This window comes from Solanum dulcamara, chromosome 9, assembly GCF_947179165.1.
Source record: "Solanum dulcamara chromosome 9, daSolDulc1.2, whole genome shotgun sequence".
Classification (NCBI taxonomy): Eukaryota; Viridiplantae; Streptophyta; class Magnoliopsida; order Solanales; family Solanaceae; genus Solanum; species Solanum dulcamara.
Window position 1 is genome coordinate 40,965,987 of NC_077245.1, and position 22,666 is coordinate 40,988,652.

Genomic DNA, 22,666 nt, shown 5'->3' on the forward strand with positions numbered 1-22,666 from the left:
GTACTTACTTTCATACAGGTGTTGTATGGCTATCGTCAGCTCGATGTGCCACCATGCCTGATGGGCAAGAAGCAATTGGGGTGATAGACCCGTGAAGCCTCTCCTCCCTGTCTCAATTCTGATTGATTAGCTTCTTTCTTCGTGCTTTTATCCATCAGACATGAATGAAAGGGGATGACACCGGTCTCACCAAGAAAGACCCATCACGGTCTGTTGTGCTTATCACGGCCCGCAGTGGTGTACGTGATGTTGGACTTGGAATTTGAAATTTGGGAGTCGCAGAGAAAAACTTTTGAACTTCCTCTACGAAACCCTTCATTGTCTGTAGAGTGTATTATGGGACGTGAAGAGTGGGTGTGGTGCAAGACCTACAGGGCCCGTGGTGGAAAATAATGGTCCTAGCATTGGGATCATGTTCTGAGGTCTCAAGGGAGGGGTCACCAAAGAGGGATTCATGGCCCGTAGTGCTCACCATGGTCCAAGGTGACCTGTCATAGACCTCACTCTATAGGAGTGATCCTTAGGGTCACCACCATGGTGGCTCACCATGACTTGTAATGGCTTTCATGGTCATCACTTGGCGCAAAAATTGCAGGTCTTTTAGAATTTTCATGTTTTGATCCTCGTTTTCCAATTTTTCCAAATTTCGGAGTCTTATAATGTCACGCCCCAAAAGGGTACCCTAGATATGACCGACACTTAAACACCATTCCTTACCTTCAAGAGAATCACTTAGTCCAATCACACATTCATTCCATCACATTCAATCAGTGGAAGATTCACTTTATTTATATTACTATTCATAAATAAAGTAAAAGGCCAACCATCTATACAATCAATAACTAGAAAGAATGAAACTAGCAAAAACAAAATGAATCAACTTCATCAACAATCTAGTCTATGAAGCTTTTGTCAACTATCTAGGTGGTGCCAATGAAAGGTTCATGGCTACCTTAAATCAAATGAAGAAAAATAAACTCAAGCTAGAATGATATATGGGGTATCCTTCGGAAGCAAGGAGAACTCACGAAATAGCTAAATGCGAATAGATCCTCAATGATGTGCTTGTTGATGATCTCTAGTACCTGTCTCTGCATCATAAAATGATGCATGCCCAAATGGATGTCAGTACATAGAATGTATGAGTATGTAAAATAGAAAAATAAAACATACATCAGGGTAGAATCAAATCAACTTAGAATCTTAAATTAGAAGAATGAACAACTCAATAAAGATGTCCTAAGTCTAAAGAAGTATAAGATTTAGACAAAGACCAATCTTACACAAAGTTAATCCAATCTATTCCAATCCAATCCAATCCAAGTCATAGTACTATCATGACCTATATATGAGTTTCTATTATCCGACAACCATCACTAATGAGCTGGTAATAGTATAATAAGCCGAGGTTGTTGCCACATCCTTTCTTACAATTCCAGGGTAAGAATGAATCAATAATCCTGGATCCATAGCCAATCAAATCCTATCATGTTAGGACAATAATTTTGGAACCATCCGACTTTAATGGTTTAATCCTCTCCTATATTGGGCGATGTAGTTATTGGGTTCGATTTATTTCTTATTCTTACCTAATTTGGTGTTCGATACTCCTCCCAAGACTCAATCTCATAAGATAAACAATCAAAATCAAACAAAATCAATGTCTCTTTTGGACTCTTTTCAACTCAGTCCTTCTATCAAACCAATCCTTTCAACCAATCAATTTTCTAATCATCCTCAGTCGTTTAGCTGAGAGAGGTTTTTGATAATTATTTATGACAATATTCAGGACTATCAATTTTTCGTTACTAGCAATACTAACATCATACTCACATTCCAATCATTATCATATATTCACAATTCAAGGCTCTAGACTCATTCTTAAGATGTATCAGTTCAATATCAATCAACATGTTATTAGGGTTTAAGTAAATAAGTAGTTCAAATCATATGTTCACAAAAATAATTCATAGAAAAAAATCAATATTTCATCAAAAATCAATAAAACATGTATATTTTTAAGACAAGACTTTCTCAAGAAATACAATCATGGAGACTCAATCTGTACACAATCAATCTATCACAACCATGGGAACATAGAGGAACAAAGTCTACATTTTAGGTTAGCCTTACATACCTAGACTAGAAGAGTAGTCAAGAGTTCGAAGACCTTGCTTGAAGAACTTGAACCCTAGCCTTTCTCATCTTCTCAAATCCTCGCTCTCAAATAATCTAAGTGTTAATAAGAGTATTATGTGTACAGGTTACTTTTAAGGGACTTAATTTAGTCCTAAAATATCAAGGTTTTAGTCTAAGAGGGTTGGGAAGAGACCAATCTACCCGCTAAAAACCTGAAATTAGTCATCTATGAGTCATCATTATGACTCGTAGAAACTTCTACGGTTCGTTATCTTTAATCGTGAAACTGGGCTGAAGAAAGAGTTATTTACGAGTCATTAAGGACTCGACGAGTCGTAGACTTGGCTCGTCCTGTAGGTTTCTTAGAAGCCTCAAATTAGAATTTTGGTTAAGTGTCAGGCACTTCTACGAGTCATTTGTACGACTTGTAGAAACCATTATGACTCATAATGTCACTCGTAGTAAGGGTTTCTCCAAATTCAAATCTCATTAAGTATGGTTATGGTCTACGAGTCATTTCTGCAACTCCTAGAAACCTCTACGACTCATACAGGACACCTATAGTCCTCAAGGTCTGTCTTTTTCCTCTATTTTTATAATCATAATTGAGCCTAGTTTAGGGTAGGATAACACATGGTTTTACAATATCTTCCCTTTGGGATTATTCATCCTTGAATGAAGACCAATTTAAGATCTTACTCAAGGCTCGAATACAATCAAGAGCTCAACAATCATACATCTGAACAATCAACTACTCAGACTCAAGAATACATATTAGTTTTCCAACAATCATGCAATGAATTATCTAGGGTATACCACGATGTTATGAAGGTGTTAGTAATGAAAATTTATGGTTTGGATCAGCACCAAAACATTATCAAACATACCCAAAGTTCTAGCCGTGCTAGGAGAGCTTCTAAGGCGAATTTTGGCAAGTTTTGGCGAGTTTCGGGTAAGATAAGGTTTTCCCTTTCAAATTAGAGTTTATGATGTTTTTATGTGGTATATTACATGTCTTAAACAAGGTTGTAAGTGTAAAAATTGCATAAGTATGGTTGATGTTAGGAATAAACTAAATTGAAGTCGTCGTAGTTAAATCGAAGTCGAGTAGTTTATTGCGATTGTGGTGCTGCGGTTGCAGTTGGTTGGATGGCGTGTTGTAGGGATAAAAAGTGTTCTAAAAGGGGGTGTGGGTACTTCTAGTTTCATCCACATGACCCTTTGTTTCGTATTGTTAAAGGTTTTACGAAATAAAGATTAAACACTCTATTTTGATATTGTAGCTTCGGGTGACTTGTTTGGAGTTTGTATTGTGTAATATTGAAGTAATTTACTTGTGTATATGCTTCTGGTTGTTGTTGTTGGTATGGTTTTTGACACGGTGACCGAGTTTAAATCTCAGGAATGTTAAAGTTATAGGGGAAATGCTGCCCGATTTTCGATAACTTCAGAACTAGTAACAAACTAGTCGAGGGTATTGGATAAGGAAACGATTCCTATGGGTACTTGGTTGTAGAGTTAGAAATTGGAAAGTGAAAGGTTATTAACCTTAGTATTACTCTCATGTTAATAGGTCAAGGAGATAACGAGGCGAGCTGGTTTACAGTTAATCCACAAAAGGTATATGAAGCTTACCCTTTCTTTCTTTTGGCATGTCTTAGCCTTAAGTTATATATATACGAAACTTGGGAGTCATTCCATTCATAAAGCTTTGAGTATGATTCAAGACCCTTGTTCACTTCTGGATGTTAGAACTCCTGCACTAAGTGGACTCATTGCCTTTCAAGTCTTCTGTAGGATGAAGAGTAGTACATATAAGGCTTATCTCCTTCTTTCGTTGAAATCGCTTAAGGTAAGTGAAATGATGTCTGATCTGAGTTTAGAGGTAATTCCATTTATGTGTTCCGGATATAATTCGTGACTCGTAGTCACTTCTGAATACTAAGGGTACTAAAGTAGTTAAATTACTACTCTCAAGTCATCTATATGTTGAATAGTAAGTGGAGATGCTCCTATTCTGAAAGGCTCTGAGAGGATAAATGTCTCTGATTACATAAGTTGTATCTCTGATTGCATAAGCTATGTGTCTGATTGCATAAGTTATGTCTTTGATTGCATAAACCGTGTGGCATTATCTTGGTACATGCCTATGGTTCCTGAGGCCCTAATTGATGTAATCCCTAATAACATCTAAAGGGTACCTCGGAGAATTACTTTCCTGGTCTTCAAGTGACGGTTCACTTGACTGTTTCATTGAGTCTCAGAAGATGATTTAGTTGCATATGGTTTCTCACTACTCTACTCATGCATACGATAACCCTTCTTTCACCGAGTCCCATGCGGGACCGGGCCTAATATTGTGCGCAGCTTTACTAATTCTTTCACCGAGTCTCGGGACGGACGCAATATAATACCGTGACATGATGGGTGATGCCACGTACGAGGAGGGGATGCTATATATGATGATATGATGATGTGATGATATAATGATGCGACAATGATACGAGTATTCACCGCGTTCTGGGTCGAATAAAATATAATGATTATGACACCGAATCTCATAATGGGCTGGGTACGGTATATGGTGATATAAGGAAGGAACACCGAGTCCCTCACTAGAGGGACGGGTACGGTATGTGTATATATGATGCAGGTACGCTATAGATGTACCCTACTCTCTTCACTGAGTCCCTCACTAAAGGGTCGGATACCATAGGTAGGCATGCATGTGCAAAAATAGTGATACATTTGTGACACTGAACCTCATAATGGGCTGTATATGTTATGATATATATATATATATATATATATATATATATACGATGAGGTTATGTCGTGTACGATGGTATGATGTCGTATACGATGAAATGATGAAGTGATATATAGGGGTGTACATGGATCGGGTTGGTTCAGATTTTTTACAAACCAAACCAAACCATTTGTGTCGGGTTATTAAATCTATAAACCAAACCAAACCAATAAAAGTCGGGTTTTTCGATATCAATTTTTCTTTGGTTTTTCGGGTTTTTTCGGGTTTTTTCGGTTTTTTCGAGTTTCTCGGGTTTTTTTGGATTTTTCCGGATTTTTCGGGTTTTTCATTGTATCTAATAAAAAGCATAGAGCAGTGCTTCTTAAAAAGAGTTCTAGTACAAAATATCAACATATAAGATGGAGGCAGAACACTGTTTGAAGTTTTAACTTTATAATATAACTTTATAAGATGAGCTTTTTTTGTATATTATTTAGATGGGCTTCTCAAATCCAAATCTAAATGTAAGAAAGAAAACAAAAATTATAAAAAAAAAATTTAAAAAATATTTATAAATTACATTTTAATAAATATTTTTATGTATAACATAATTTAAAAGTAGTATATCTATAATCGGGTCGGTTTGGATTCGGTTTGACTTTTTTTAGTTAAAACCAAACCAACCCTATAATGGTCGATTTTTTTTCCAAACACCAAACCAAGTCAAACCAAACCACTAGTCGGGTTTTTTTCCGGTTTGGTTTGGTTTATCGATTTGGTGCGGTTTATCGATTTGCCCTGTACAACCCTAGTGATATATATGATGAAAAGAGATGATGATATGATATTATGATGAAAATGATTTTACTGCATAAGATGCAGACACGGTAATGGGTCAATTGTTATACTTATCCCCTACATCCCTGTTCCAACTGTAATCTCGTTATGGTGTTTTATGCTTACAAACTCAGTACATATTTCGTACTGACCCCCCCTCTTCGGTGGGGCTGCGTTTCATGTCTGCAGGTACAGACATGCGACTTGAGGATCTAACAGCTTAGGATCCCACCCAGCGGGTTTAAGAAGAGCTTCATCGTGTCGGAGCCCAACTTTTGGTACCGACTATTGATGTATATATTTATGTGTTCAAGGGTACGGTGGAGGCCCTGTCCCGCTTTATGTTTCTGTTTCTTTTTACTTTTAGAGGTCTGTAGACATGTATGTGTATTGTATATGTATGTGTGAACGGTTGTTCCTATATGTTACAATAGCCTCGTCGGCTTATATATATTGTCTTGCCTGTTGGCACGCTATGACTCAAATAGGAGACAAGTTTTCTTATAGTTAGCAAGGGTACACGCGAGTGTCCAGTTCGGACATCCGTCACGGCCTACGGGGTTGGGTCGTGACAGTTTCTACCTAGGAGTATAATTTGAGGGTCTTAAGGGAAGGGTCACCACGGAAGGCCATGGCTCATGGTGCTCACCACGTCCCGTGGACCCTTCCCTGCAGGGTTTAAATTTCTGAATCACCACCATAGTGGCACACCACGAACTGTGGTGTTAAAATACGGCCCGTGATGGTCTTTGTGGTCATCACTTGGTGCCAAAAGCTGTATTTTTTTCGAAATTCATCTTTTGATCCTCGTCGTATGACTTTCCAACTTTCGGAATATTACAGGCTACAACCACCTCTCCAATACGCCTCAATATCTTAAAAGGGCCAATAAACCCAAAAGGGATGAAGGTAAGGCTAACCCATAAAAGCAGCAAATGACCACGAGGGTCATTACATTCCTTGACAAAGTATGTAGGCACCAAATTAGGAAAAGAGATCCAAGCCATGACTTTAGTGGTTTCTTCCTCCAACTTGAAAGAGTCATTTATCAAAGGCCTCATTTGATACGAATCACCATTCTTAGACTTAATATAAAATGCAAATTTAGATAAGATATTGATTAAATCCCCCTTCAATGTGTCTATTACGAAATAACCAAATTTGGCAATCTCTTTTTATGTTACATTGTACTGGAATTAGGGTGTACAAGTAAAACCGAACCGACGAACCAAGTCAAATCAATAAAAAAAATTAATTTATGATTAGATTTGGTTGGTTTGGCATTGAAAAATAAACCCATCATTGTTTGTTTGATTTGACATTAATAGAAAAAAATTAAATTAAATCCAAACCAAACCGACATAATACATATATATAATTTTATCTTTTTATACACAAAAAAATACTTAATATGCTTTGTAAGTATTTTTTAAATTAGTTTATAACTTTCAATGTTTACAAATATCATTTCATATTTAGGCTTCTAATATGACTAAAAAAATTGACATGTGTTGTGACTTTTCGTGCGCTTTTGATATATTTTTCTAAGACAATGTCTTGAAGATGTCATTGTACATCTTTTCTTTTTTCAATTTTATTTATTCAAGTGTCGTTGAGATGTCATTAAGTAATACAATCACGCAATCAAGGGAACAACCTTCATTTGAGAACTTCAAGTGTGACATTAAGTCACACGATCAAGGGAACATCCTCTTCAATTTGATCCCCTTTTCAATCATGATGTAAGTATAGAAAAAATTGAAATTGAAAAATCGAAAGAATCGACTAAAACCAAAATCGAAAACCCGACGTTAGGCTGGTTTGATTTATTTTATAAGTTTAATAAACCGACATAATTGGTTTGGTTATTTTTTTAATGAAAAGCCAAACCAAGCCAGTCTATGTACACCGCTAACTGGAATGATGCTCTTGAGTTCCTCCAATTATGGTCATCCATACGAGAACTTTCCTACTACTGTGTGTTGAAGGTCTTCAATGACACCCATGGCAGCCACTTTCGATTCTGATCATTTAATATATGGCTCTCCATGTGGGGATGTAACAGACCTATAAGGTACATAGTCATGGTCGCAAAGCCTTATTCAAGATTTGCGGATTTAATAAATTAACATACTTGAGAGGTGTATAAGTAGGGAATGATGGGTTGGATATGGTTGATGATGGTAATGTGGATGGTGTAGCTGCTTGGGATTGGTCATCCATTGCCGATGGCGGCTTACTAGTGGTTTGAGTGGCCATTAATGGGGGGTTAAGATGCAAGCAAAGTTAGGGTTTAATGGTGGCATTAGGCCTCTGCGTTCTTTTGAATTCAAGTTGAAAATATAAATTGAAACGCATAACTTCACTCTTAGAAATCAATTGAATATATATATATATATATATATATATATATATATATATATATATATATATATATATATATATATATATATATAAACATGTCAACATAAAAAAAGAGTTACGTGAACGAAAATTAAAGTATAGTCAATGTGTTTTTCAAACTAATGAGTGATAATTTAAGTGTGTTTCTCACACTTTCAATAATTTATGTATAAAATGAAAAAAATGTGTCAGCACAAAAAAGCCACGTGAATGAAAATTTTGAGCCAGACGCGCCTAAGTGTGTGTATACACATTTGGTCCGTAAATTTTTCAAATTAATAAGTCATAGTTTAATGTGTTTCTCACCCTCATAATAATTTAACTATGAAACTAAATTAAAATAATTTGAATGTATTTTCAACATTTAACTCTTAATTTAGGGTCTGTTTGAAAAGTCACCTAGTAATTGGAATTGCTGTAATTACTAGGGTAGTAATTACTAGCATAGTAATTACACAATCTAATAATTACAACAACCTGTTTGTTTGCTAAAATGTAATTACATTAATTATAAGTGTACTGTTTGGTTGCACAAGTGCAATCATAAGGTTATTTTAAATTTTAAAAATAAAAGTTAATCATTTAAAATTTATATTAGACAAATAAGGACTTTTATAAATGATATTAAATTAAATAATAATTAATAAACATATGTTCTTAACTAATATTATAAAAATTATTTATTTATATTTTTTAAATTAGTATATTCTAATTAATTTAATCAAAAAAACTTAAAGTATAAGATTTTTATGAATATCATGTATGTTAGACAAAAAATTTAAAAATAAATATAATGTCATAAAATTATTAAAATATTTGACAAAAAAATAATTTATCAAGTACGATCAATTAGGTCAAATCTCAATTATATCATGCTTTCCAAACGTACTTATAATAATCACAATTCAAAAAGAGAGTAATCTCACAATCGTGTCACAAATTAGCTTACATTGTGCAAAAATGCAGAGTTCTTTGGACACTGAAAACCCCATTTCAAGTGGATCCATATCAGGGTCAGACTCGGTCGGGTTCCTAATCGGTCAAAGGGTCCATTTCGTCGGAGATACCCGCCGGATCGGAACTGTGAAGTACGTCGGAGCAGTAGAAGGCTATGGGGGAAACTGGGTCGGTGTTGATTGGGACAATGGTGACGGTAAGCATGATGGGTCACATAATGGGGTTCACTATTTCGAAGCTGAAGGTCCAAAATCGGCTTCATTCGTACGACCGCACAATCTTAGTTCCGGTTTCCCACTCTTGAAGGCCCTTGAGTTTAGGTATCATGGAGAATCCACTAAAGAAGAAGAAGGTAATATCAACTGTAATTGATAATTGCTATCATTGTTTCGGCAATTCTCTTTTTCTTTAATCTAGTATTGTCATTTTCTTTTGTGGTTTCGTGCTTAATGATATTGACTAGTCAAATAGGTATCCGAAGTTCGGTTTTTTCAATATTTTTTACTTGGGTGCCTTTTAGGTTCTGTTGGCAAAATAGAATTTATGTGCTGAAAGATGTGTGATTTAACGACATGTAATTTAACCCTGTTAAGGGAACATTACAAGTATCTGAATCGACAACTAATATAGTTCCGTCATGTGAACAAGCCAGCCAACCTCACTGTGTAGTTTCAGAAAGCATAGGAGCTAGGACGTCACTCTCCCATATCTCAACTATACCTACTAAATGAAGCATGGGATTGTTAGTTTCTTGGACTAGGAACGTATGCTTTTCAATGAAGGGTCTATTTGGCTCCAAGTTTTACCTTAATTTTGCAATCATTTCTTATCTTGTTGAACAATGACATCGTTCTTTGAGCAGTTATATACTTAATTAATTTTTTCTTTTCTATTATGCTCCAGATGAGATGTATGTTCTTTCTGCGTCAAACAAAAGGGTTTCTATTGAGCTGCTGGGTAAAGATAAAATTCAAAACAAGCTGAGTCAATTTGAGGAGTTGACAAGTGCATCACTTGCTTATTTAGGGGTTAGCTCAGCTGGACCCCCAGGTCATATCAATACGACTACACCAAGTAATTATGTGCTTCTCCATGTGCCTATTTTTCCTAATTGTACATGATTGTTCCTTTATATTTTAAAGCTTCGATCTGTCATTTCCAACTTATGTGATACTTGCATTTTCTGTTAACTGAAGTCCAGGACTTTAATTTTGAGGAAGGTGATTATGAAATTTCTTATCTTCTTCTGTATCATACTGATTATTGATTTGTTAAGGTTTGGCCAGGAAGGAAGATATGAGTTTGTAGTGTTTTATTTTCTGGAGTGTTTATCTTGTCAACTCCATATTTATAGTTGACTATCCATCTTTTCAAAAGCTTCTTGCTTACAATTGTTCCAAATTGAGTTTCCATGTTTGACTTGATACAATCATAAAAAAGAAGAGTTTCTTGCAAAGTATGATGTGTCAATATGAATATCCATATAGGATACATCAGCTGGATTCCACCTATGCCTGGCTGGTACAAACTCAATACTGATGGATCTGGCAAAAATAATCCATGTGGAGAAGTCTTGAGTGGTATTATCAGGGATTGCAATGGGAATTGGGAAGTTGGATTGTCGAAATGTATCCCCTTCACCACAAATACCTTTGCCTTAGGAAGCTATCAACATTATTACTCAAAACAATGTGTATACTCTAATATGACTGCAAATCAATCTTGGATAAGCTCTTAAAGCCCCTTTACAACATGTCTACTGGAAGCTAATCAGGTGGCTAATGCTTTGGCAAAGGAAGGCTGCAAGTTGGATAGCCAAACCAGCTTCAATACACATATGCTAATCCATTGGGAGCCTGCTACCACATCCAAGCTACAAACACAGATGTCAAGTAAACCTATGCACCAAGGTTAGAGAAGGTGTGTTCAAACTGAGTGTTATAGATGGGATTTGAACTTAGGATCTCTAGGTTGTCGCTTATATGCCTCAACAACTCAAACCATCCCATTGAGGATGATAGTTTTTGGTTCTTATCTGGACGGAAAGCTTTTTTTTGCATTTGTAGTTGAGTAACATTCATTTGCAGAGCATCATTATTTGATTAATTTCCAACCTTGTTCATTCTTTTTCCTTAAGTGGATGTAATCTTTAAGATTCTGGACCAATCATATTAAAAATATATGAGAACATTGCTGGTGAATGGAGTAAGTTCTGCTAAAGTTAAAGGTTGGGTGATCAAGTATAGGACAGTAGAGAGTTGAAAAACCAGGAACTAGGATTCCCTAATGTTGATCAATTTTGTCTAGGGTTTTAGGTCTCTATAGGTCTCTACCTCCACGAGGTAGGGGTAACGTATGTGTACACTGTACACTTTTATAGGATTTCACTGGGTATGTTGTTGTTGTTTTAGGTGTCCATTGCAGCAGGTCTCAGTGATATAGGTTTGAAAATCAGTAAAACATGTAATTTGGAAAGAAAAGCGCTTGAACGCCGAGAGGTTGAATAATTAGGGCTAAAAATCTAGCAAAGTTTTTAACGATTCTATGTGCACTTGAGCAATATGACCAAGATACTTATGAATACCTCTAAAACTTCTTGTTTTTATTGTCTGAGTATGGAAATGCAACCAAAGCATATACAGGTTGTAGTCATTAAAATATTGAGGTAAGGAGTCTTGCTCCCAAAGGGTATTTATTTGCCTGGCATATTTTGAAGCTGTTAAATGTACAACCTACTTTTAAAAGTCTACAACAGTGTAAAAATTGCAAATATATTAAATACTTATGAACTTAGACTCGACTTGTGGGATTTCACTAGGTATGTTGTTGTATATTAAATACTTGTGAAGTTGAACGATGTCTTAGTGATCTGAAAGCAAGAAAGTAGTCTACTGAGTCTCTTTTGTTCTCGAGTTGTAAAAGACTTCTACTTTTCCCCTTTACTGTTTATACTAGTATTTTCATCCTAAGAGTGCAAAGACCTATAATCTCTAAATTCCATTCCTCAAGTCAAGGGTTTTGCTGACTCTCTTCTCCGGCGTTTCATCTCTTTTTCGACAACTCTTCGTGGATCTTCGATCACTTTCTTCGGCAAAATCGATTTGCTAATAGGGAGGATCTCTTTTACTCCCTTACTCTCTCGATCTCCTCTTTTTTCTTGTTTTTATTGCCTTCTATTTCCATCAGACTGTTCTTGTCCATTTGAACTTGATCCATACCAAATCGGGACATTACCAACAATTTTCGACGTCATCCAACAAGCTCCGGTGACATTCAAAGATTTTTCGACGACTGCTAGCGAGTTTCAACGACATTTCCAACGACATTTCCGACAGCTTCCAACGAGTATTGACGTCCTCTGACGACACCCAAATTTAGGTTTCTTGCTCTCTTCAAACCTTGTAGTGATACCATGTCTGTCCTGCTCTTGCTCTTTCTCTTTCTCTTGATCTTGCTCCTTGTAAAACACTCTGAATTTAGTTGCATTGTTGTTGTTGACAGCTTGAATTTAGTTGTATCAATACATATATTGCTTGGGCTAGTTTTATATCAAAAGCTAGTGTATTAATTGGTTTTTTGTGCTTTTAGTCTTTGATAAATATTGCCTACATGTGCATTTTTCTATATATGTATATTGCCTACGTGTGTATTTTGATACTAGTTCTTTATCTAGTGTCACGTGTGTATTAATTTTGATTGTAGTATTATACATACGAAGGGGAGCCTTGGAGTAACTGGTAAAGTTGCTGCCATGTGACCAGGAGGTCACGGGTTCAAGCCTTGGAAACAGCCTCTGGCAGAAATGCAAGGTAAGGCTGCGTACAATAGATCCATGTGGTCAGGCCCTTCCCCGGACCCTGCGCATAGCGGGAGCCTTAGTGCACCGGGCTGCCCTTTTTTTATTATACATATGCCATTGAGTCTTAGATTAGGTGCTTGCCTTTTAAACTTACTTTAGCCATAGTGGCCTTGGTAAAGATGGTCGACTAGGGTCTTGTCCTCTATAGGGGTCGGAAGTGGGAAGCAGGGGTGGATTTGGGGTTAAGGGGGCTGCCAGGCCGAGAATAGGGTCTTGGAACATAGGGACTTTGTTCGGAAAGTCTATTGGGTTAGTGAAGATTCTTAAGAGGAGGAAGATTAATATAGTTTGTATTTAGGAGACTAGATTGGTAGGTTCTAAGGCTCGGGACGTGGACAGGTTCAAACTTTGGTACTTAGAAAGTCCGGGGAACAAGAATGGTATAGGCATTCTAGTAGATGGTGACTTAAGGGAGCCAGTGGTAGATGTTCGGAGGGTTAGCGATAGGATGTTGGCGATCAAGCTAGTCATTGTAGGGCAACCGTTGAATGTCGTTAGTGCCTATGTGCCATATTCAGGCTTAGAGAAGGAGATCAAGAATAATTTTTGGGAGGAACTGGATGTGGTTTTGGGAGGTATTCCGGCCATAGAGAAGGTTTTGATTGGGAAAGATTTTAATGGCAACATGAGAGCAACTTCTAGTGATTTTGACAATGTGCATGATGACATTGGTTTTGGGGTTAGAAATAGTGATGGAACTTCGCTCTTAGATTTTGCTATAGTTTTTGAGTTGGTGATAGCTAATTCGTACTTTCCCAAAAAGGATGACCATTTGATTACCCTCTGTAGTACGGTGACTAAAACTCAGATAGATGTCTTGCTTTTAAGGAAAGACGATAGAGGTCTTTGTAAGGATTGCAAGGTTATCCCAAGTGAGAACCTTATTACTCAACACAAGCTTTTGGTGATTGGCCTGGAGATTAAGTGAGGAAGAAGGAAGAAACCGTTTGACGCCTGCTACTCTTGTGTAATTGGGGAGAAGTTGGCAGCGATAAGGGCTTGGAGGAGTAGTGGGGATAGGGGAAACATGTGGGATAAGACAACTAGTTGTATTAGAGAAGCAACTAGAGAGGTGCTCGGGGTGTCGAAGGCTAACTTTGGTGGCCGCTGAGGAGATTGGTGGTGGAATGGAGAAGTCCAAGGCAAAGTGGAAGCAAAGAAAGTTGCGTATGCAAAGTGGGTGGGCTGCACAGACGAGAAAGAGAAGCAAGCAAATTGGGAATGTTGTAAGGCGACAAGAACGGAGGCTAAGTTAGTAGGTCACAGTAGGTAAGGGGACAATTTTTGAAAGACTGTATATTGAATTAGGGGACAAAGGCGGAGATAAGAAGTTGTACAGGATCGCGAAGGTAAGAGAAAGGAAGGCTCTAGACTTGGCCCAAGTGAATTGTATCAAAGATGAAGAAGGCAATATGTTGGTGGAGGAGACCCTTATTAAGCAAAGATGACAAACGTACTTCCACAGACTCTTGAATGAAGATGGGGACAAAGACATTGTGTGAGGTGAGTTGGAGCACTCCAAGAGATGTCTGGATTTTGGGTACTATAGGCGTTTTAAGGTTGAGTAGGTGAAGCATGCTATTAGTAGGTTGAGCAGGGGAAAAGCGACATGTCTAGATGAGCTCCAGGTGGAGTTCTAGAAGAGCACGTATCAGTTTTGGAATGGTAGACTAGCTAATTCAATGTCATTTTTAAGATGCTAAGATGCTTGAGGAATAGAGGTGGAGTATGATGGTTTTCCTGTACAAGAATAAGGGTGATATCCAAAATTGCAACAATTATAGGGGTATTAAGTTAAGCCACACTATGAAAGTTTGAGAGTGGTAGAGATGAGGGTGAGGAGGAGTATGTCTATTTTCGAGAATTAGTTTGGGTTCATGCCAGTGTTGTCAAAGGTGCGCATAAAGCGCATTTAAGCCCTGAAGCGAAGCTCAAAATGTGTGAACGCTTCGCCTCGCTTAATTTGTTCTTCCGTGTCGTCATCAAGGTTCTAAGGCATACTTTTCCTTACCAATGAACCTTTTCTGAAGAGGCGACACTAAACAATTGATATTTCACTTTATAGTAATTATGTAACACCCCAAAAGTCTGAAAGTTGGTTGAAGGGAAATTGTTGTAGAAAACTCACTGGTGCAAGCTTTTACGAGCTGACCTACGGGTCGTTAGAAGTGCTACGACCTGTAGGAGGGTAGTCGTAGGAAGCCCTGATACTTAGAAAAAAGAATTTCAAGTTTCAGAAGTTTTGGATGGATCCACCTATGGTCCGTACAAGGACCTACGGATCGTAGGAGGCACTCGTAGGAAGGTTCCCGAGGTTGGGAATTTTTTTCGAGTTTCATAATAATTCCTACAGACCAACAGGACGGTCTGTAGATAGGATTGCGGCCTGTAGGAGGGTTCATAGGCGGAGATTCAGAGAAGTTGGGATGTTGAGTTCTTAAGTTGTACAGGAAGTTTGACGACCCGTAGGGTCTTCCGACCCATAGACCTGGGTCGTAGGGTAAATTCCTGCAATCCAAATTTTTGGACATGGTTTTTACGAACCAAAAGCATGATCCGTAGGAGGACCTACGACCCATAGGTGGGGTCCGTAGGTCACTTCTGGCAGAATTAATTTAGGGATATTTTGGACATTTCCTATTCTTTTAACACCTAAGCTATGTCGTTTTGACTACTTTCCCACGATCTATACCTACCCAAAACCTTCAAATTTACCCCATTCACTCATTCACTTAAAAATTCTCTAAGGCACAAAAGGGTTCCTTTCCAAGATTCCTCTTCTCCTCCAAGCTAGGGTTTCAAGGTTCAAGCCTTCTCTCAAGGTTCAAGGCTAGATTTCAATGAGGTATGTTGGAATTTTATCCATGGATCCTTTCTATCTACAGAGTCCCAAAGATTTCTCTCCTTTTTCTATGAATTTCAATTCAAGTTTGTAGGGTTTTGATGATCTTGCATTGGGTTCAATCAACTATGCTTTCATTCAATGTCATGATCTTAATTACATGTTTTTGATGAATTTCACGTGAGCCCATGCATTGTGCCTATTTTATGATTATGAACTATATTTGAAGAATTATGCATGCATCATGAATTTATGACTATGATTTTCAAGGATGTTTTTTCACGAAAAGAATCAATTACGATTCTTATGAAGACAAAGGTTGCTTCATTATAAGGAATGCTATCATGAAGGTTTTCCATGATTTTTCTATGAATGAGCTTATCATGATTTTGATGCTTAGATAAGTATCTTATAAAATTTTTATGAAATCATGATTGTTAAATGGCTATTCTTATGATGTTCAATTATGCTATGATGAAATTATGCTATGTTTATGACTATTTTTGTTGAGAGTTGACCTAGTACCGAGCGGATATTAGGATGGAGGCTCTTCCGTTAGTAGAGGTCGGGTCTCTAATAGCAATCCCGTTGTCCCCTAACTACGTGCCCTCGTAGGATTGCCTTAATTGGCCCTAGTTAGTGGATCTACAATAGCTCATGTTTATGGTCCTTACCTTGGCAAGTAGGACAATCTCTTTTCGGCGTGGGAGGAATGAAATTGGACTCCGCATTAAAGCTCACGTGGTTTATGTCGGTTACAGAATCTCTCACTTATGTTATGATTTAACTATGAATTTCTTCTATGTTTTTCTTTGACCATGTTTTATGCTTCCAATGATGTGAGTCTTAACATGTTGTAACTTGATCATTGCATTATTACGTTTCATGTCATGCATTGCACATTCTCCATACTCAGTATATCCTATAGTACTGACACATACTTCTTTTGCCTATATTATTCTATAATATAAGTCACGACGCTCCTACCTACGCCTGTGGCTAGTCAGAAACTCTCATATTCAGAATATGCATGTTGCAGAGACGGAGATGCCGAGGTGGATGTATGGTCATACTAAGAGCGATAAGGTTAGAAATGAGAATATTCGTAATAAGGTGGGAGTGGCCTCCGTGGTGGACAAAATGAGGGAAGCAAGACTGAGATGATTTGGACATGTGAAGAGGAGATGCACAGGTGCACCAGTGAGGAGCTATAAGAGGCTGGTTATACAAGGTACAAGGAGAGGCAGAGGTAGGCTGATGAAGTATTGGAGAGAAGTGATAAGACAAAATATGACCCAACTTCAGGTTACCGAGGATATGACCTTAGATAGGAGGGTGTGGAAGACACCTATTAGGGTGGAAGATTAGTAGATAGTGTAGTATTGTCTTTCTTAGGGTGATTGGTATTTGTCATCGTCTTTATACTAGTATTATTGTAGTACTTGATTAGATATTTCAATTATCGCACTATTTTTGTTGTTACTTGCTATGCTTTCGTCATTATCTCCGTCTTCTTTGTACCTGGATTTGTTGCACTTGAGCCGGGGGTCTTTCGAAAACACTCTCTTTACCTCCACGAGGTAGTGTTAAGGTCTGCGTACATTCTACCCTCCCTAGCCCACTTGTGGGATTTCACTAGGTATGTTGTTGTTCTTAAGAAGAACATAGCACAATTGAACAAAGATCCATAGATGTTACACCAACCAATCGGGATTAAAGGTTAGCATGTTGGTACACTTAAAATTAGGGGAGGTGTTGCCAGGAGTGTTTAGATTTATATATCAGTAAAATATAACTAGAATTTCTAGTGGTAGAGAACCCTTAATTTGTCTTAAAGACAAGTCTTTGAGTGTTGGAATGCAATGTGTGCAAATGGAGCAATGGATGTTGAGGATATATAGCCGACCCTAGCTAGTTAGAGATTGAGGTGCATGTTTTTTTTTTTTTTTTTGCTGGTGCTGCTTTCTATCTACTAACATTTGCTTACATTTTAGTTTTTCAGTTTCATGATTCAGCCCTGTGAGCATTCTAACAGGAAGCAAACTTTTACCTGAACTTTACACGCCTTTGTTGCAGGATTAAAGGAGCTTGATTTGACTGGAAGCCTGCTTTCTGATTGGAGGGTAATGCATTGCTTCTCTGAGTGAAATTGGATCCTATTCTGTTTGGTTGTGTAAGTCTAGCATATTCCAGATTGTAACCAGATCCTTTTCTGAAGCACTCTCTACATGTTGAATGGTTATGTGATGTGATGATTTTTACTATGTCCAATTTTATGGTGATATAGTTTGATTTTGGGCATAGATTAAGAAGTTAATTTTGACCACATGACATGCTCTTCATAGAAAAACCTTTTTTGTAGTAGTAAAGAAGGTGAACCAGCTACTACGAAAACATTTGATCATGGTTTAAATCTGAAATGGTTAATTGCATCTTAAAGCCGAATAGTTTCAAGGGTCTGTTGGACTGTAAATGTCTTGAACATTAGACTGAAAACTTGTCATGTGAACTGGTTAAAGTTTAGATATCAAATGGGAAGGAGAGGGAAAACTTGTTTTCATGCTGATTTCCTTTTCCATAATACCTTACTCAGAGTTTACTTTATTAGATATAATAAAATATATTGGATTTTCAACTCTAAAAGGGCCAATTCAACTTTGACCTTGTCTCAAGAAAGCATTTGAGTCCAACTTTTTGGTCATTATACTTAGTTGGACTGCAGAATGTAGAGAGTCAAAGTCGAAAAGAGTACTCGTATCATTAATTGCAGGACTCTTTGTATTCAATCATTTTTGTGCATTGTCGTATGCAGAACTGTGGTACCAGTGCGTTTGCTCTCTCTATTAAAAAAATCCTGTTTAGCTGAGCAAGCATATCTTCGCAGGAAATTGCTGCAATCTGGAAAGAGTTGCCTGCTCTTGTAACTCTGAACTTATCATACAACATCATGTCTCACGATATAAGTGGGATGCCCCTGCTAAATCACATCAAAGTTGTTGTTTTGAACCACACTGGTATATGCTGGAAACAGGTGAGAGTAGCCTTATTGCTGTCTTCTTCCATTTAACTTAAATCGTTTATTGAGTAAGAGGTATTTGATATGGCAGGTCGAAATGCTTAAAGACTCTATCCCTCTTGTTGAAGAGATCCATCTGATGGGAAATAAACTGAGAGATATAACGGTGTGTTTTTCCTTAGTAGAGTTATTGGCAGTTAAATCTCAAATTTCCGATGTTATTATCCACAAGTTTTATGAGTTCTTCTTACTGAAGATAAATAGCTGTCTTATTTTTTTTATTTTTTTTTGAAAATCTTTTTGTGATCTCTCTTATACAGGGAAACTTGTCACATAACAAAACAAACACTTGTTAACTCACTATCCAGAAAATTCCTTCAAAATTCCACTGATATATGCTTAATCATGCTAGAAGCTATTGCAAAAACTAAAGGAACGATTGAAAATAAAGTTGTGATTTGAAGCCCATGAGTTTGCACGATGATTCACCTATTATCTAGCAGAAACTTCGTTGTGACTCCAACCTTTGCTTTTGTTCCTGAATCTTCATCATTTTCTTATGAGTGAATGGATCATCTGTGAGATAAGAGGATGACGAGAATTTTGGGGAGGTGCTCTCAGCAATGGTCGCAAGATGATTGTGGGATACACAACCAAATACTCCAGATAGAATCCCAAATTTGGTTTTGTTTTGCCATTTCTTATAGTTTAACAGGAAAATCCATATATCTCGACTCTCATATTGACCACTAAGGTTTTATGAGATTCTGCATGGTAATAACAAGTACTTGCTTAGTTTTGTTTGCCACGTGAAAATTGGGGCGATGAAGTTTGCTACTGCATTCAGCCATTAGGGTGGAGAACATTTAAATGGGTCGAAATCAATTTAACAGATAATGTCCAGTCAAATGTCGGTTCCAGAATTACCAGAGCAAAATTTTTAATTTTCAGATGAAAGGCATATATACTGTTTGAAAGTTCCTACGATCTCTGTCCTCTGAGTAAAGTGCTGATCAATAATCATACTTCATTTCCTAGTCACTGACATCAAGTACAGTTACTATTCTACTATTCTCATGTCTGTAACCAATAGAGTACTAAATGAGCTTCCATATGAAGTACAAGGATGAATATCTTCATATATGTAAATTAGATAGAGGTCTCGTGGTTAATGAAGTGCATTGAGAACCATGAAGTCTCAGGTTCAAATCCTGGAAAACAATTTCATTTGTCTAAGCCTTGGTAGATAGAGTTACACCATATAGCAGGTACATTGTGGAATTAGTTGAGGTATGCGCAAGCTGGCCCACACACCACGGTTATAAAAAATATTAATCTAAATTATTCACTGATTTGCTTAAATATTTTATTTTCTTTTCCAGCCATTATCTTCAGATATTGTTCATGGATTTGATTCTCTCCGTCTTCTCAATTTGGAGAATAACTTTATAGCTGCCTGGGATGAAATCTTGAAGCTGTCACAGTTAAAAAGGTGATGCAAATTAATGTCCTCGTCAAACACATTAATGTTATGTTGCATGTCATTGAGATTTTGGTTGCCGTCTTTCATTCAGATTGGAACAGCTCTTTTTGAATAACAACTGTATCAGTCATATCTGGTACCCTGATCATAATTCATTATCTGAACCACCCAACAGTCACGAACTTCTTGGGGAAAGCTTTAGGCCTTTCCAGAATCTTCGGTGCCTTCTCGTGGGTAATGCTGCAACTCTTTCTAGAATTAACATTAATCCTGGATATTTAATTGAGATTTAACTGGTAGGTTACTTGTTGCATTTACAGGAGGGAACAAAATTGAAGACTTTTCTTCTATTGATACTCTTAATCTTTTTCCTAATTTGTTGGTAAGATTTTTGTAAGCATTTTTTCATGAATTATTTGGATAATGATTTGTTACTATAGGTTAAACTCTTATCTGGAAAACGAATGTAAGAAACTGGTGTTTGTATCTAAATTCATGTGGTGGAGCTTCATATCAAGTGACCTTAAATATTATAGTGTTACACATTAGATGCATATCTTGAAATTATGCAAGCACTACATGTGTCTTTTTCTTTCTCCTCCACTATCTTCCAGAACACGTTGCTGGTATGATAATTACGGCATAATGTGGTTGTTTCCCTCCTCAGACTCCACGGTGTGGGATTCCACTGAGTTGTTGTTGTTGTTGTAATGTGGTTGTTTCCATTGGATCTCACTTTGTATCCAAATGGTTCTTGTAATTTAGAACTTTGCATTTTACTCGAGGGATAACCTGTTCTCTTTGCATTTATTATGGGCTTATGAGAACTATAGATCATGATTTTTTTTTATTGTATTATTAGCTGACTTTCTGTACTTGCATACAATAAAAATAGTTTTTCCATCAATAAGTCTCAACGAGCAAAGTGCAAGCTAGCTTTTAAAGCTATAGCCATGCGTAAGCTGTATGTGTTGTCACTAATTTAAGCTATGGTTCTGTCTTTCACATTGTCATGCTACTTTTGTTTCACCTCCCTCCAATATTCAAGGTTCTTCTTGAAGCATTTAAATCTTGAGTGGGCATTTATCAGGCATAACTATAGTCGAACAAATAAATAAAAAAATTCTAAAAGAATATCATTGTTGACTAACAACTATCCTAGACATAGTATTTCTTCTCAAAGAAAACTATTCTAGAGATACTACATTTGTCAAAAGATGTTCAAAATTTGTAACTGCTTAAAACCTTGCATTGGTCTATTTAATATAACATAATGGAAAGAGCTAAACTGACATGTCAAAAGGGGGTGTGTAGTGCAACTCTTATCGCTGTAGGGAAGAAAATGACGTCCCATTATTCTCTTCTGTCGTTGAAGTTCTTTTATCATTAAAGACCAAAGATTGCTAACTGCAGTGATCCACAATTTACTTGCTTGCTATCTATACAAGTGTAGCTCCTAGAAAATTTAACTCACTACAAGCCCTGGGATCTTGTTTCAAATTTATGTTATTTGTTCAAATTTTCGTAGGATATAAGGCTTTCTGAGAATCCAATAGCAGATCCAAGAAAAGGTGGTGTGCCCCGGTTTGTTTTGATTGCTCGCCTTGCAAAAGTTGAAATTTTAAATGGAAGCCAGGTAAATTCCTTATATTCTATTGGCTCATTTTTGCAAGCATTTGAAGTTGCTCAAGTCTTTCGTTCCTTCTATTTCTTTCAGGTTAGTCCTCGAGAGAGGAAGGACTCTGAAATTCGGTATGTTCTCTTTCTTGTGTAGCATGTGCTAATTTCAGAGTGATTACATCTTGATCATTATTATTTACCTATGCATCTTGAAATCTTTTTTTGGTAAAGTAATTAAATGATATTAGAAAAGCATCAAGGAGATGTAAAGTTACAAAGGAACAAAAGAAGCTGCTCCAAACAGAATTCATGAAGCATGCTTGGCAAAAGACCTGTAAAAACAGCCAAAAGAAATCCCTACATCTCTACTGAACTATAGATAGGGAACTAATGGTAATGAATAATCATGAGTCCAATATGTAGCTGGTTTATTGTTGAGAAGCATGCTTTAACTAATCTTCGTTATTATTAGTGGAAAGGTGGCACCTGTACTTGTACAATTAATCACCTATATTATTAGTTCCTGTTTCTTTTCGTCCTTTCTTTTTTGTTTTTGGGAGGGGTGGGGGGTGGGGTGTAAAACCTATTTTAGTCTCTTTATGTTTGAAATATATTAACTGAGTACCCATCATGTACGGAAAAGTGTCTGTCCATCTATTAAAGTTTAACTTCAAATTTTATTTGAGATATTTATCGAAATTACGGGAACTTCTAAACAGAAGCCAAAAAACTAAAGGGAAGTTCTTATTCTTCTTTCTCTT

General features: G+C 36.9%; 1 protein-coding gene across 2 annotated transcripts in view; it reads left to right on the forward strand.

Annotated features, from left to right (window-relative positions):
- Nucleotides 1-8,973: 8,973 nt before the first annotated feature.
- Nucleotides 8,974-22,666, forward strand: part of LOC129904341 (tubulin-folding cofactor E) — a 41,187-nt gene continuing 27,494 nt past the window's right edge. For both annotated transcript variants that reach the window (XM_055979902.1, XM_055979903.1), the window contains exons 1-10: nt 8,974-9,437; nt 9,989-10,159; nt 17,863-17,909; nt 18,671-18,817; nt 18,894-18,968; nt 20,185-20,294; nt 20,377-20,519; nt 20,606-20,667; nt 21,814-21,921; nt 22,003-22,037. In XM_055979902.1, coding sequence (XP_055835877.1) covers nt 9,089-9,437; nt 9,989-10,159; nt 17,863-17,909; nt 18,671-18,817; nt 18,894-18,968; nt 20,185-20,294; nt 20,377-20,519; nt 20,606-20,667; nt 21,814-21,921; nt 22,003-22,037 — 1,247 coding nt within the window. In that variant the 5' untranslated portion in view covers nt 8,974-9,088. The remainder of the gene's footprint in view (nt 9,438-9,988; nt 10,160-17,862; nt 17,910-18,670; nt 18,818-18,893; nt 18,969-20,184; nt 20,295-20,376; nt 20,520-20,605; nt 20,668-21,813; nt 21,922-22,002; nt 22,038-22,666) is intronic.